The sequence below is a fragment of the Sciurus carolinensis genome, chromosome 3 (genome assembly GCF_902686445.1).
Source record: "Sciurus carolinensis chromosome 3, mSciCar1.2, whole genome shotgun sequence".
NCBI classification, from domain to species: Eukaryota; Metazoa; Chordata; class Mammalia; order Rodentia; family Sciuridae; genus Sciurus; species Sciurus carolinensis.
The window spans coordinates 162091054-162106863 of NC_062215.1; the positions used below are offsets into that span (position 1 = coordinate 162091054).

General features: G+C 41.4%; 1 protein-coding gene across 3 annotated transcripts; it reads left to right on the forward strand.

Annotated features, from left to right (window-relative positions):
• Window positions 1–3: 3 nt before the first annotated feature.
• Window positions 4–14200, forward strand: Tmem169 (transmembrane protein 169). 3 transcript variants are annotated; one of them, XM_047545392.1, is made up of 5 exons: window positions 51–110; window positions 1839–1992; window positions 6459–6576; window positions 8620–9016; window positions 11708–14200. In XM_047545392.1, exons 4-5 carry the CDS (start codon window positions 8746–8748, stop codon window positions 12328–12330), a joined length of 894 nt encoding a protein of 297 aa, XP_047401348.1. In that variant the 5' UTR covers window positions 51–110; window positions 1839–1992; window positions 6459–6576; window positions 8620–8745; the 3' UTR covers window positions 12331–14200. The 3 variants fall into 3 exon arrangements, with proteins under 3 accessions (XP_047401350.1, XP_047401348.1, XP_047401349.1); XM_047545394.1 differs by lacking the exons at window positions 1839–1992; window positions 6459–6576 and having other exon boundaries at window positions 4–110; XM_047545393.1 differs by lacking the exons at window positions 51–110; window positions 1839–1992 and having other exon boundaries at window positions 6084–6576.
• Window positions 14201–15810: the final 1610 nt, after the last annotated feature.

The following is a 15810-nucleotide window of genomic DNA, read 5'->3' on the forward strand; positions in this document are numbered from 1 at the left end:
CGGCCCCGCCCCCCGGCGGCGCTTCGCTTTCTTACCTGCTGGACGGCTCTGCTGCCGCCGCCTCCCGCAGTTCGCATCCTCCACCGGCCTGGGTCCGTGGGCACTTGTGGGTGAGATTCCTTTTTCCTTTCTTTATTTTTTCTTTTCTTTTCTTTTTTTTTTTTTTAATCTTGATGTCACTGGGGAGGAGGAAGAGGGAAACACACACACACACACACACACACACACACACACAAAGCGAGTGTGTGCTGTATTTTGAAAATTCAACCCTCGGGGCCATAGCTTTCATGGTTAATTAAAATTAAATCTCCAGTGCATGGGAAAAGAAAGGCTGCAGCTCGCAGCCCTGGCTGCGCCCTCCAGCGTCAAACATCAGGCTCTTTGGGCTCCACCTGCTGTGTGCCGCTGACTGGGAAGAGGAGAAGGGGGGGCAGGCTTAGCTGAGGGGAAGGAAGTGCATATTCCTGATCCCTTCATCCTCAGGGATGGAGCCCAGGGAAGAAGGGGGAGAGGGGTGGAAGAGGAGGTACGGATACAGTTATCCACTAACCAAGATAATAAATGGTTTAAAAAATAAGCTCAGGCCCACTTCCACCTCATCTCCCGCACCCCACCCAGGAATGAAGGAAAGCAGGCACCGCTAACCAGATTTGAAATCTGATCATATCAGCAGAGCTACATAAGTCAGAAAGGGAATTTTTATTTGATGGTTGCATGCTTCCTGCAAGACTCATCAGTAGGTTATGCTTGAGTTCCTGTCTTCTAGTTCATTCCCAATGCAGAAAGACTGCTGAGGATGGGGGGCATTTCTCACCCGTGTGTTGGTGCTGGGTAACAGGGTTTTATTATTCAGATGCTGCTCCTTATTTTCACCTTCAGAACTTGGCAGATCTATTGAATGTGTCAGGTGCAGTGATCTTCAACCAGGCAAGATGCTTTCTCTAAGTCTGTTGTTAGAGTGCAATATTTTCCCTGCCAGGTATTCAAATCATGTAAAAGCCAGCAGGTGCCATCATTTTGTTGTTGGGCCCATCACTTAAAATTCACCAAGCAAATTGAAAATGGGTCCGGATAAGAATGGAACCAGACATCACTTCCTCCACTGGGTTCCTCCCACCAGCAAGACTGCAGTTCTTGTTGGACAGCCACACTTCCTCCCTGTTCTTCCCTCCCCTTGCCCTTCTGTGACCTCCTTTAGAAACACTTCCCCCTCTATCATTGTTGCTGAAGAATTCCAGTCTATACTCATTAAAGAAGGAAGCTCTTCTGGTTCACATTGACTAGAGAGAGCTGAGTGATGAATCACGTACCCTTCTATTTAAGTCAGTTACGTAGATATGACAAAAATTTTAAAATTACACCATTGACACTTTTTTTTTTTAGAAAGTAAATTTAAATAGGAAAGTCCAAAGTATTGTTGCAGAGAAGTAGAATTCCTGGTGCTTTGATCTCATTGGTAAAGTTTTGTTGTTTGGTTGGTTTATGGTGCTGGGGATTGAACCCAGGGCCTTGCACATGCTGGCAAGTGCTATATCACTGAACTACACCTCCAGGCCCCAAAATATGTTTTTTAAACAGAAAAATAAATATTGACTCAATTCTCAGGGTTATGAAAAACTTCAGAATTCTGAGAAAATTTAGGCTTGCTTTCTTCTGAGTGGGAATACTTTAAATTCCTTTTCAAAGATTTTTTTCTTATTTTACTAGTAGTTTTGACTTATCTCAAAGATAATTTTATTGAAGGTATAATGTATTGTGGTCTGTGACCTGGTCTGGACCTGCCAGGGTGGGTCATTGCATGTACACTGCGGTACAATGAGGGCCTGGCATTGTTGCAGCCTCTGTGTGGTCACTGAGGGGACCGAGAGTGGGAAGCTGACATCTTCCAGTGAAAAGGTGACTGGGAGTCAGTGATGCCTATGAAGATGACAATTCCTCAGCTACATGGAAGTTGCAAGATGAAAAGTGAGAAAGCTCTTTTTCATAATCTAGGTAAGACCTGTGATTGAGATGTGAAGTCTCTTCAAGGGATCTGTTGTTTAAAATAAGGAGGTTTAGTCTCTTTGTTCCTGGGGCCTCAGGGTCTAAAAGTCTGCTACCCACCCCCCCTAAGCCTGTTGGCACAGCAGTTCTGCTTCTTGGAAGCTCTGTTTTCAAATTTTAATTCTGGCACGCATTGGAGCCTTCTCTTCTGAGGACCACCATGCCACACTGCCCTGACCACTCCTTTGACTGAATCAAACACTGCTCTTCCCTGCGCTGCTCCCCATCACCGCCTCCTTTGTCCTAGGGAACTGTGCTCTTTCCACATCCCCTGCTGCCATCTCTCCCCACCCCCATTAGCAATGACTCCCTTCCTCTTCTGTAAATGCTCTTATTGCTCACCCATCTCCTCGCCCTTCCTCTGCCCCATCTGCCTGGTAACTTCATTTTCTTCCCTCTGTAAAGCAGCTGCTATCTCAGATTGACAGGGTTTGTGGGATTCTCAACATGTAGACTCACAGAATCTCAGTGTTGAAGGAATGCCAATGAGGCATCTAGTCCTGCCCGTCTTGAAGCCAAACCACTCCTGAGACAGCTCACATGAGTACGACTCAACCAGTTCACAATATTCAGCTGATATTTATTGAGCACCTGCCATGTGCCAGCTACTACTCTAGGCAGAGATAGAGTGCAGTCAATCAGACATTTTCCTGCCTTTGAACAGTTTATATTCCAGCATGTAGGAATGCTGGAAGGGGGAGTGGAAGGAGTATATGTGCCACAAGAGGTAGGACAACAACCAAGCAAAACAGATCAGAGACTGGAGATCAGGTCTTACAGCTCTTTCAATAGGAAGATGTTTACAGTCCTTGTAACCAACTACCCCTGCTGTTGGGAACTGTTTCTTCTATAGACAGTCAGGAGCTGCTGAACCTGCTTCAGTGTGAGAGCCTTTCAGCACCACATAGGCTATGTAATGATGAGAAAATTACTGCTCACAGGACCAGGAAGGAACAATCTGCTGCTTGACTGTGCTCCACACCGATTTGCAGCAACTGGCTGGAGGCTGGCAGTTTGAAGATGCTGCTCGCCTGCAGTTCCAATCACTTGACACTAGTCCCAGCCAAATTCCTTTCCACCTTTACATCAATGAGACCATCTTTCTGAGAGGGGCTAATGGTAATTTCAGTGGTAAAATGGCAAGAGTTGTATTTCCTAGTTGATAGCACATCTCATGGTGGTAAATTAAGATTAACTAGCATAATCTGGTCATCCCAGATAGCTGATATGTGGTCCTTTGGGGTGACACACACATGTCAGAAAAGAGTTGAAAGAACAGCAGAACTAAAGCAAAGCATTATTCATTTAATAATAAACTAACTTCAGAATAATGAGACTCCACCCTTGCAGCTCCACTGGTTCAGAGTCAATGTGGGAAAAATGCAAAAAGTCAACTCCTAGTTTTCTTAACTCACTGGAGCAGATGCACCCTGATTTGGAAACTGTTGGGCAAAGGTTACTAATTGTCAGCCCATTTGTGTTTTGTTTTGGTTATTTGTGCACATAGTAATTTGCTTAAATTTGATCTAATTACAACAATTAAATCAACTTTTTCCATGAAATTTCAGACCACCCAGTCCAAATGGGCCTGCCTCTCTCTATGAAAGGAGTGGGCTAAACAATACATTTGGTGGGTAGAGAAGAGGGAAACTGAACAGTAACCTCCTGCTTTAGATGAGACTTGAGATCTTGTATTTTCCATAAGCCCTACCATTTGTTATTGTGTCTCTAAGTCTTGGCATCATTACCTTTTACTAGCTTATTTCAGCCATACTTCAACCACATACATTACTGTTATCCTACAGTGAATATGTGAGCAGAGGTTTCAAAAATTCCTGGCTTCTGCACCCACCAAATCCACAAGTTCTGGTGAGTATTTGGATGGGTTTGAAGAACTAATGGATCAGTTCTATTCCAGTGACCAGCTGGCAGCAGAGAGATGTGAGCAGACTCCATGGAAACCATGCCTGGTGGTGAAAGGTTGATGAAGGCACAGTGAACCCCTCTGTGGATTGGACATGGAGATTAGTGCCCGAGTGACTGATTGGATAGGACCTGGCCAGCAGGGACTAATGACCAGACTTCCTCTTGATGACCCTGTTCTATAAAGATACTATAGCTGGGCTTGTTTTATGGTGTTGGGAATTTTAAGATCTTTACTGAATGTATAAGAACTGTTGGTTTCTTTCAACAAATCTTCCTTTTGATACATTGCTAGCCATCTCATTATAAGCAGAAACTAGTATCTTCTACTGGACTGTATTAAATTTTCCTTTGAGTTTATAGTGAATCTTGAGCCAGTATCTGTGTAATATACTTTGTACTGGACAGCCGAGTTTCAGAATTCCTGGCCTATCCAGGAGAATCAAAACTGCTGACCACTCATTATCAGGGATGAAACTAACTAACTCTGAAAATGCATATTAAGTTCTCCCCATGCCCCAGGGCTGACAAATTGGAACACAGCAGATGGACAGAGATGTAAAATAACTTTGGATAATCCTTGTATATTAATTAGGATTTCTGTGTGACTGCCTTAAGAGATCAAAATGATTGTGGATTAGAGCAAGTAGGATTTCTTTTTCATGTATATCAGTCCAAAGAAGGAGGGTTTGTGGTCATTAGGGTAGCTTGTACACCTTCTATCCCATTCCTCTGCTCTTCTAGGGGGTGCATTTGTCTGTGTAGGCTGCAGATGGTTCATTTAGCCCATGTTTCAGTCCTCAAGGAGTTGAAAAGAGGAGAGGGCCATACTGAGAAGTTGCACACTCACATGCACTTAATCCCATTGTCCAGAGATATCAGATGATCACATCAAGCTGCAAGAGTGCTGAGAAATGGCATCTTTACTAGGGAAACCATGTAACCAGCTGAAACCTCCATTCTTAAAGAGGAGAAAATAAATGTAGGGGGAGAACCTAGCAATTCTGTTGTGACTAGCATATAAAGGAGCTTGTTAATATCTCTATTAAATTTCTGTTTGGCCTCAGTCTTTGACAAAATCGGACTGATCCTTAATTGCTACCACTTCAACTAGTCCCTTCAATTTTTTTCTTAAACATCTACTTATTATTCTACTTATATGCTATCACTTCACAGAGCTTATAGTCTAGTAGAGGTGATAGACAATAAACATGTAAAAGTACAAATAAACACAATTGGAGTTATTGATAAGTCTTATGCAGGAAACAGACTTGTGACAAAGAATAAAGAGGGGAGCAAGGTCCTTTTTTGGTTGGGTGTCAAGAAAACCTCAGAAAAGTTGAGATTTGAACAGAAACTTGGAGAAACTAAGGCAATGACCATGTTGTGGAGCAGCATACCAGCCAAGGCAGACTGCATTTAAATAAGCCTCAGGTGGAAAAGGATTTGGTGCTTTGGAGGAATGAGAGGCAGCCAGTGTGATTACACAGGATGGGTGTGAGGGAAGTGCAATATAGGATGATAGGATGGGGAGGGACTGGACCTTGCAGGTCTTTATGTCACATAAAAAGTTTGAATTTCATTTTATAACAGGGGGGAGTCACAGGAGAGAATTTTTTTTGGCGGTAAGCAAGCAGAGAAAACCACCTGCCACCCAGCTAAAACACCCAGTTTTCTGACACACATAATTGTGGGTATGTGACAATGTGTATTGTTTTAAACCCCTAAGTTTGGGGTAATTTGTTACATGGCAACAGTTAACCATATATATTTTACTGAGACATGGCTGATCTCATTAAACTTCACAGAAAAGTGAATAAAAGTACCCAAAAATTCCAGAAAAGAGCTTGTTCTGTAGCTACGATACCAAGTAACTGCCAGTACTTCTTTCAAACCTTTTCAGTCAGAAATCCCCTAAGTGAACATGCTTTGAAGCTAGCTCATCAGTGCCAGCTCCTCTTAACTGAAAGTCACCTGATGGTCTTTCAGAAATGACTTGACTGATGGATTAGTTTCCAAAGGCATCTTCACTGAGTACAATGATTTCAGATTCCATATGTTAAAATCCTAAGCCCCACTGTGATGGCATTAGGAAATGGAATCTTTGGGAGGATATTAATTGATGTTTACTAATTAAAGAGGCCTGAGGAGAGTTACATAGCCTTTCCACCATGGAAAGACACTTAAGAAAGAAATATTTATGAACAGAAAATGGGCCCTCACTAGACATCCAACCTGCTGCTGCCCATCTGGGACTTCCTAGCTTCCAGAACTGTGAGAAGTAAATTTCTGTGTTTATAACCTTCCTAGTCTGAAGATTATAAATAACCTGTATTGTTATAGCAGCCCCTTCTAAGAGGGAATTTGTTGATCCATTGAACAGGCTTAAATGGGTTCAAATAACTGCATTTTACCATGGTTACAAAACAATCCAGTCTTTCCTCATGTGTGGGAAATTTTTGTATTCTCAAAAGATCATGTTCTAATTGTAGGGAAATTGGGAAGCATGTTTCCAGATGAATGGGGGATAGTGTCTGTTTGATGAACTGACACTGGCCAAGCACCTGTTTAAAACGAACTGTGCCCGAAGCAAAGAATGGTGCCCTACAGGTAATTACCAGAAGCTTACCACTTCATGTTTCATATTTTTTTATCAGATTTCCTTTGGTGATTCTGGGGATTGAACCCAGGGTCTCACACATACAAGGGAAGCATTCTAGCACCCCAAACCTTTTAAAAACTTTTAATTTTGATATAAGATATTTCTGAGTTGTCCAAGATGATTTCCAACTTGGCATCTTCCTGCCTCAGCCTCCCAAGTAGCTGAGATTACAGGCATGCATCACCATGCCCAACCCAACCAAATATTCGAATAGCATCTTCAAAAGTCATCTCTCTCCTTGCCTTCAGATAGGACTTCCCCTCACCATAATTTGACAAGATGGTTATATTTGTCTATACACTGCCTAGAGACTCTTCTCTTAGCCCCTATTTCCTGTATTTTTTCCATTCTTTGGCTTAGAAAGATCTTTCTATCTAATATTGTCCTCTCCCATTGTGACCGTCCAAGTCAAGTGTATTAGAACCCTGAACATTTTCCTGTTTATAAAGTCCTTCAACAATGGATATCATCTCTGTGCATGTGTTTACTCTTCCCCACATCTCACAAGAGAACAAGAAATATGAGATTTGCAGTTTGCCTATTCACTGCATTGTTTGGATTTCTTCTCTTCCTCTGAACACATCTTAAAAGAAAGGGATAGGGTACAGAAAGAAGACAAACTTTGTCCCAGCTCTGCAGCTCTGGGATCTGCTTGAGTTCCCACTTCCAAACCCTAGTTTGAAAACAACACACCCAGCACATAGGGAGCGGGGAAGGAAACTATAGCAAAGCAGAAGCTCTAAGTCAAAAACACTGTGGATCAGAGTACAGTTGTACTCCTAATATAGGTATAAAGTGGCTTGATCAGAGGTGATTAATATCATAGGATTACCATAATGCAGCTTCCTCCAATTTTCCTAGAAGGCTTGTGAACTATATTTTTGCATTAAACATAGACACTTAGAGAGTAGAATTTTAAATTGATATAAAATTTTAAAGATGGAAACTTGAAAATATCAACCTTGAAGAGAACCACATCCTCCCAGCCTCTATATTCCCTCTGGATAGATGTTCATTTTTCTGTGTTGGAACTACTTTGGTGATGAGCCCTGGTTGAGATTATTAATGCTCTAGACATACTCCTAGGCGGGTATTTACCTTGGGAAGTCCCTCTGCTCTGATTCTTCCTGCATACACTTTTATGCTCTTAGATACCACAACCAAAATGAATTCCAAAGCCCAATAACTTCCTGGGAAATCATCTGAATTTAAGAATCAGTGCTCCTCAGTCTTCTTCATTTTCTTTGTGTGCCTTAGCTTAAAATGTCAAACTCCAGGTAAGGTTCCTTAATTTTCCTCTAGAAAAATCAAAATCAGCCCAAGGTTATTATGCAAACATTAACAGTGCACCAAGAATACAGCATCTTCTCTAAAAGATGTGACAGATTCTCCTTGCCTTGGTCTACCTGGAGAACAAAGAGAAGATGGAGTGTTTATGGTAGAAGTACATCCTCCCTTCATTCTCCCAGCATGCAATAGGACAGATTTCTACAGTTTTCTGAGGTCTTGAGCCAAGAAGAAGCCAAGATATGGATTTCCTTTACAGAATAGCAAGGTAGAGGCAGATGGTGAAGTTGCACCATTTAGGGATGGCTTGTTCAAAGTTTGCTGTCATTCATTTAAGTATAGTTGTTTGACTCGATAGCTAGAAGTCCAGACTACTGGTCTCAGCCATCTCCATCTATGGTGGGAGCATATTGATTTTAAACCCCCATGTGCCTGTACATCTTCTTCAGTGACTCGTTCTGCACCTCCCAATGGGACTGATTTTTTCGGTAATATTATACATTACACAAATGACAAAAATAATATTGTAATAAAAATTTTATTTGCTATCTGTTCTTATAAGAGTATTTCCACTGGGTTCCCAAAATAGTTACAAGAAGTAAAGAGAGGGGAAGGCTTTTGCCAAGTTGGGGATGATTTCCCAAGGCCTTCTCCATCTTACTCCATTTTCTCCCTGTTGATATCTTTGCTTTCCTATCTTTCAGGTGATATACATCCTTGGGACATCTTTGCATAGCCCTCTCCAGAAAGAAGCTCTGTGATGTGTGGATCGTGACCTTGCTCAAGCAAGTCACACTCTTTATAAGGCACAGCTAGACAATAGGACTGGTATGGAAGAGCCGGCACCATTGGAAGGCCAGGAGCAACCCCCAAGCCCCCACCAGGGCTCTCTGAGGAGGGCTGTGGCTGCTGCCCTGGCCCTGGATGGGGAATCTACAATGGGTCGCAGGAAAAAAAAGAAGAAAGAATCCCGCCCAGAATCTATCATCATCTACCGGTCAGATAATGAGAAAATGGATGAGGAGCCTGAGGAATCAGAAGGTGGAGATCAACCTAAAGAGGAGGAGGGAGATGATTTCCTAGACTATCCCATGGATGATAGTGAGTCTCTCTGGGGCCCCTTGTTGAAAGCCGTAGGAAGGGAACCCAAGAGGCAGATTTCACCTGTCTATATTTCTTCTTGGTGATTCATTTCTCCCAGGGTTGCCATCTTCATTCAGCAAATTGATATATTAGCACCTATAGTTTTTCTATTCTAGGTGAGATGGAGGAGATCCCTATGCTTTTCAGAACTCCTAGTGTAATGGAAAAAGCTGATTTATGCGCAAAAATTAGTAACACAAGCAGACCATGATAATTACTTAATGTATGTATAATAAAGTCAACAAATTGTTGACTTTCATAATAATCAGGAAAATAGAAATTATGACATCAATGAGATAAAATATTCCTTCATTTGTAGGATTGCCAAAAATTTGGTTAAGTATAATAACATCAATATGAGGAAATTACACTTGAAGTAAAAGTGGAAACTGCTTTAATCACTATGTAGGGAATTTGCTGGTTATTTATTTATTTAGTTAGTTTTACATCAGGAAGCAGGGCTTTATTCTGCAACATGGAGGAAACAGGCTTTGCCACCTGCATTTGTTGATATTTATTAAAATTCAAAATTCAAAATATGTGCACCCAATGTCCCAGAAATTCACAGTATATCTTTTATGAAACTTAAGCCCATGTTCTGCCTGTGTGAGAAAACATGTATAAGAATATTTACTGCTACTAATGGAACTGTGGAGTGTCTGCATTAAGAATAACTGTGCAGCAATGGATGGATGAGGTAGATCTGTTTGTGTAGGGGGACAGATATTCAAGACACAGGCTGACAGAATTAGTCAAGCAGCATCCTGGCTCTCATGGAGTTTACCTATTAGTTAAGGAAGACAAATGATGAGTAAGTCAACCAATAAAAGATAATTTCAGGTAGTAGTATGAGTTGCAAAGACAATAAAACCATGATAGGAAGAAAGTCCTGGTGGAGGGTGACAAAGGGAGAGATTGTGTGGTCATGGAGGATCTCTGAAGAAGTGACATTTGAGTAAATCCAAATGACATGAAGGAGCCAGTGAGAAAAGATGTGGGGCAGAGCTTTTGAAGGAGAGGAAACTGCAAGGGCAAAGGCCTTGAGGGCAACATTGGCCCATTTGCAGAATGAAGTTAATTCTGTTTGGGAGTGTAGAGGACAAGGGGAAGGATGTTGAGAAGATGTCAGAAAGTGGGCCAGATAATGTCACCATTGCAGCTCTTGCAGGTCATAGAAAAGGGTTGGAAAGTTGTTATAAGTGCAAGGGAAAGTGAATGGAGGACTTTTAAGCAAGGGACACACATTGTCTCATTCATAGTTTAAGAAGATCACTCTGGCTTGTCTGTAAGGACTCGATTGCAAAGAGTAAGAATGGAAACTGATGGGGGACCAGGGTGTCACTGCAAACACAAGAGTGCTACTGGAGAAGCTTGAAGTACAGTGTTAGTTGAGAGAGTGCTAGAGAAGAGAGACTGGATTCAGAATATAATGTGGTACGTACTGACAGATTGGAGGTAGGACAAAAGAGAAAGAGGGTGATTGGTAATGACTCCTAGGTATTTGACAAAAGCAATGGAGTGATAATTTTATTTGCTGAGATAAAGGAGACTATGAAACCATTAGGTCTGGGGGAACATACAACCCTTCTATCCCAATCATAGCCCCTGCCAGTCCTGGGTCTGCTCTTAGGTGGCTCTCTTCTGTCTTTTCTCCAGCCATGGGGCAAAGTCTTCCCACCAGAGGGCCCAGGGAACACATCTATCTAAGCCCGTAGATAAGCTCAATCCACCCACACATTTTTAGACTACATTTTACATACCAAAGGCCACAGATTTCCCTTCTCAGTATCTCAATCCCCTTTCCAGGTTGGTCAAAGGATGGCTATTTTGTGATTGTACGTGTGTGTGTATGTGTGTGTAATAGACATATGGAGGGTGTGGATATTTTTGTGGGAGGTATATATGTAGTGCATATGTTGTGGGGTACATGGCATGTGTGTGTGGTATGTGGGTGTGTAAACGGGGAGTGTATGTTATGTGTATGTGTGGAATGTGTGTGCATGTTGTGTGGGTATGTGTGGTATAGTGGAGGGTATGGTATGTATATGTGGTGCAGTGTAGGATTGGAGTACTTACAAGACTGGGGTAGGGTGTATAGTGGGTGTGAGTGGTGTGTGTGTGTGTGTGTGTGTGTGTGTGCATGTGTGGTAAGTGTGTGTATACAGCCTGGATATGAGGGCTGGTATGTCCACTGGCATGCGAGAATGTCCACTCTCAAGAAAATGTAAAGTTAGGCATGAAATGGGAAGGGTGGTGGGCTGCCTACGAGCTGATTGTGCACACATACGATCTTTACACAGATTGATGCTCATAAATGGTATTTTCACAGAGCTTGTTAACTGGAAATAGGATCATTAAAGTGTTGTCTATAGTAAAGTTCCTCACTCTACTATATATAACAAAGATCATGCCACCATTGAGGTCCAGAGAAATGGAGAGAGAACTGCCTTAAATTTTATCAGGGCCCAGACACGTGGAGCAAGAGCTCACCATGGAGTGATAATAGCAGTGGCCACACTCCAAGGGAAGTCTACTACTGACTCCCGGACTCGATGCTTTAAAAAGACTCGTACAGGGCCCAGACGCAGGGGATGCACCGTGATGAAAGTCCCCTCAGACCTTGATTCTCACCTCCTTTGTGCCCTACAGGTATGTGGAACATGCCTTTGGACAGTCGTTATGTCACCTTAACAGGGACCATCACCAGAGGGAAGAAGAAGGGTCAAATGGTGGACATTCATGTCACATTGACAGAGAAGGAGCTGCAGGAATTGACCAAGCCCAAAGAGTCATCAATGGAAACAACACCTGAAGGAAGAAAGGCATGCCGGATGGGAGCAGACCGGGGACCCCACGTGGTCCTCTGGACACTGGTCTGCCTGCCCGTGGTCTTTGTCCTCTCTTTTGTTGTCTCTTTCTACTATGGCACTATCACCTGGTACAACATCTTCCTTGTTTACAATGAGGAGAGGACCTTCTGGCACAAGATCTCCTGCTGCCCCTGCCTCATTCTCTTCTATCCAGTGCTCATCATGGCCATGGCCTCTTCCCTGGGCCTCTATGCTGCTGTGGTTCAGCTCTCGTGGTCCTGGGGGGCCTGGTGGCAAGCTGCCCGGGACATGGAGAAAGGTTTCTGTGGCTGGCTGTGCAGTAAGCTGGGTCTGGAGGACTGTTCTCCCTACAGCATTGTGGAACTGCTTGAATCTGACAATATCTCAGGCAATCTCTCCAACAAGGATTCCACCCAGGAAGTAGAAACTTCCACTGTCTAAACTGCCAACAACTTACTTCCTTCTCTGGATGCAGTAACCTATATATCACCTTAAAAATACCTGTAGATTCTTTCTTCAATTTATCCCCTATCCCCTACGATTCTGAAAAATCTTAACCCACACTGATCTTCCCTGCCATCTTGATGGTTCCTGGAAGGCAGACAACAGAAAAGCAACTGTGCCAAAGCAGTCTACACAGTGAATCGACTCTTCTTGATTCCTTTCCCTAAAATGACCACTTGGATAGGGAACTCCACCGTATATCAATCCAGAAGCTTGAAGTTGTTACTGGTGCTGTAACCCCGGAGAATTTGTGACTCAGTGTTACAGGGAGAATAAAGAAGCTCAGGGGTGGCCAAGTCCTCCAAGAAAATACAGAGATGGAATGAAACATTTAAAGAGCTGGGCTACTATGGCATAATAGAAAGCAGTGATTTGTGTGAATCACTTAGGTTTAGATTGGACTGCAAATAATTAAAGCCCTAAAATATCATTATTAGTTTACTTCTTATATAGAAGTCAGGAGGCAAACAATTCCCAGATCCTGTAAAGCCATTGATACCCCAGGTTTCTTCTCTTCCTCTGTCATTAGTAGGACATTGTTTTTACTACCGTTATCCTCAAAGTTCCAGTGTCTTTAGCCATCACATCCATGTTTCTGGCCAAACAGAACAAGGGGCAAAGAAGAGCACACCCTTCCTGATTAAGGAGACTTCCCACAAGTTTCCCTCTCAACATTTTTATATCTCATTGGCCAGACCTTTAGTCACATGACCTCACAATCAAAAGAAGCTGGGAAATGTAGTCTTTTGTCTAGGTAGTTATATTCTTAGCTAAATATTGGTGTTAATGCTAATTTGAGAAAAAAAGGGAAGAATGACTATTTTGGTAGGCAAGAAGGAATCTCCACCTTATAAAAACTATTTAAGTACATTCAGAATCCCAAACTACTAATACAGTTTTATTTATTTATTTATTTATTCTCTCATTTATTTATTTAATTAGGCTTGAATTTTACCCAGAGAATGTATACATAGAGATGAGCTACCTACACTACATTTGTGCTCTACATAGGTATTAACATCTCTTGTATTTTGCAACTAAACTTCTGAAATGTCATGTGGTTTCAGGGTTCTTTTTTTTAAAGCAATAGTAGATAGGATAATACAATTACATAATGGTAGCATAACCCTTCTTCCTGTTGGTGGAGGTGGAACAGGGGTTGGTGATATTTAATCTACTCTATAAAGACTGAGCAGGGAGGGATTGTGCCTGCTAAGTATTTCCCCAGCAGGGATCAGTCTCCCTAAATATGAAGAAGCCAGGTTTAGCTTCTATGGTTTGGCAAAACCTCGCTCAGCCTTACTCTCTCAGATCTTTCTAGTTTAACAACAAACATGATCTTTTCTATGCAGAGAAGCTTGTCTTCCTGGCCTGGGAGTGTAGATTAGATTAATCTGGATGAAAAAAAAAATTCTGAATTTAAAGAAAAATCATTCCTAAAGGTGTCCTAATTTTAAAATATCAAAGCCTAAGAGGTCAGCAGATATTGGAAGTTTGGATCCTTACAAGAAAAGCTGGTGCTCATTTTTGTTCCCATGTGGGAAAGAAGCTGTTGAAAGAACTGCCTTGACCCAAACCAGAGGTGCCAGCCACACTCGCCACAGAAAGTCAGGAACATTTGCTCAATGCATGGTGCTGTACCCCACCTTCAGAAGAACTTTTTTTTTTTTTAACCGTCATTAGTTTGACTAGAGAAAAAAAAATAGTGTCCAGCATTTTTGAAGATAACCTTGGTGCTTTCTGGTGTATTTGCAGAGATATGAAGAATTGAAATGCAGATAAAATAAAAAGTGAAATCTGATTGACATTTACTCACTTTGTTTCTGAGGCTCTCTGAGATAGCTTTGAATGCGCAGTTTGCAGAAAAAGCGCCAGCCTGGTGACTGTCCTATATATATATAGTGATCTCAGTATGAATCTTTCTGTGTTGACTCTCTGTGCCCCATTAATTCATGCGGATTCTATTTAGGTGAACTGTTAACGTAGGTCACACTTTAAGTCCGCATCAGAAAATTACAACTACATTCGTTGCATTTGTCTGTTATGTTGGTTGGGAAAATCAATAGACAAGGACACAAATAGTCATGATTAGGACAAGGGTAAGTGGTCACGGTAGAATGGAAGTATGGGGTGAAAGTGAGACTATTCCCAAAGGACACCTAGGTGAAGCTGACATGGCCTTCACTCTAGTTGGGCTATCACCTATTGGAAGAGAGAGGCTCTATATTAAAGTAATTTCAAAAGGGTTCTGAAGTGCTATGTAAATGCTCAGACTAGAGCAAGGAAAAGTCAACCCAACAGTACTAAAGTAACAGAATGAAACTTTGCTCTCAGTAAACACCTAGAGAACACTACAGAAGAAATTGTGGAGTTAGAGTTCATGTTTGAATAATTCTGTTAGCTCATAGTTACCTAATCTTTGGTAAATATTGAGGAGGAGGAACATAGTTTAAGTTGCTAAGCAGAACATGTCTGACCCAGTATGGTGATCCTGATGCTTCCATGTCATCTTGTCTGTTACCATTAGGTGGCACTCTTTCATTTCAGTTCATATCTGAGGGAACTAAATAAACCCTTGTTCTTATGAAGTGATATTCTAAATCTTAAAAAGAATTAAGTTCAGATGTTTTGAAAGTTTGATTCTGCCATTTTGGAATGGTCACATGGGTTAATTTTTAGTCTTGAAAATGATTAGTAGCTTTGGGGCTTGGTGACCATGCCTATAATCCCAGTGATTTGGGAGGCTGAGGCCAGAGGATCCTATGTTCAAAACCAGCCTCAGCAATTTAGTGAGGTCCTAAGCAACTTAGTGAGACCCTGTCTCAAAATAAAAGGTAAAAATGTCTGGGGGTGTTGCTCAGTGGTTAAGCACCCCTTGATTCAATCCTGGATACCAAAAAAAATTTTTTTTAATTTTAAAAAACCAAGATTAGTGGCCAATATAAAAAGGTTTCTTTTTTCTTGTCTTGATTAATTTCATTATTAACATGAACCTTTTTATGTGGATTTTTAGAAATGGTAGTTGATGGAAGTGGTAGAACCTGGAACCATTACCACTCACATCTATTTTGGGTATAAAATTTTATTTCCTATCTCTCCAGTTAAGATTTTAACTAATTTTCCCAACTGTCTGTATAATCATCATCACACCTCTCTGTCAAAGCACAAAGGCTGCACATATTTGTTTTTTATAATATTCACGAAATCATCATTCATATTTCACTCTTCAGAGTGATGTCAAATTCAAATACTTTCCAGCAACTTAAATAGAAATTTCAAAATAAATAAAACATTTAACTACACTTAAGGGCACACATAGTCTTCAATACAACAATTTTTTTTTAAAAAAATTTCTATTGTTTCAGTTATCTATTGCTGTTATAACACTTAAAATATAGTGGATTAAAATAACAACCT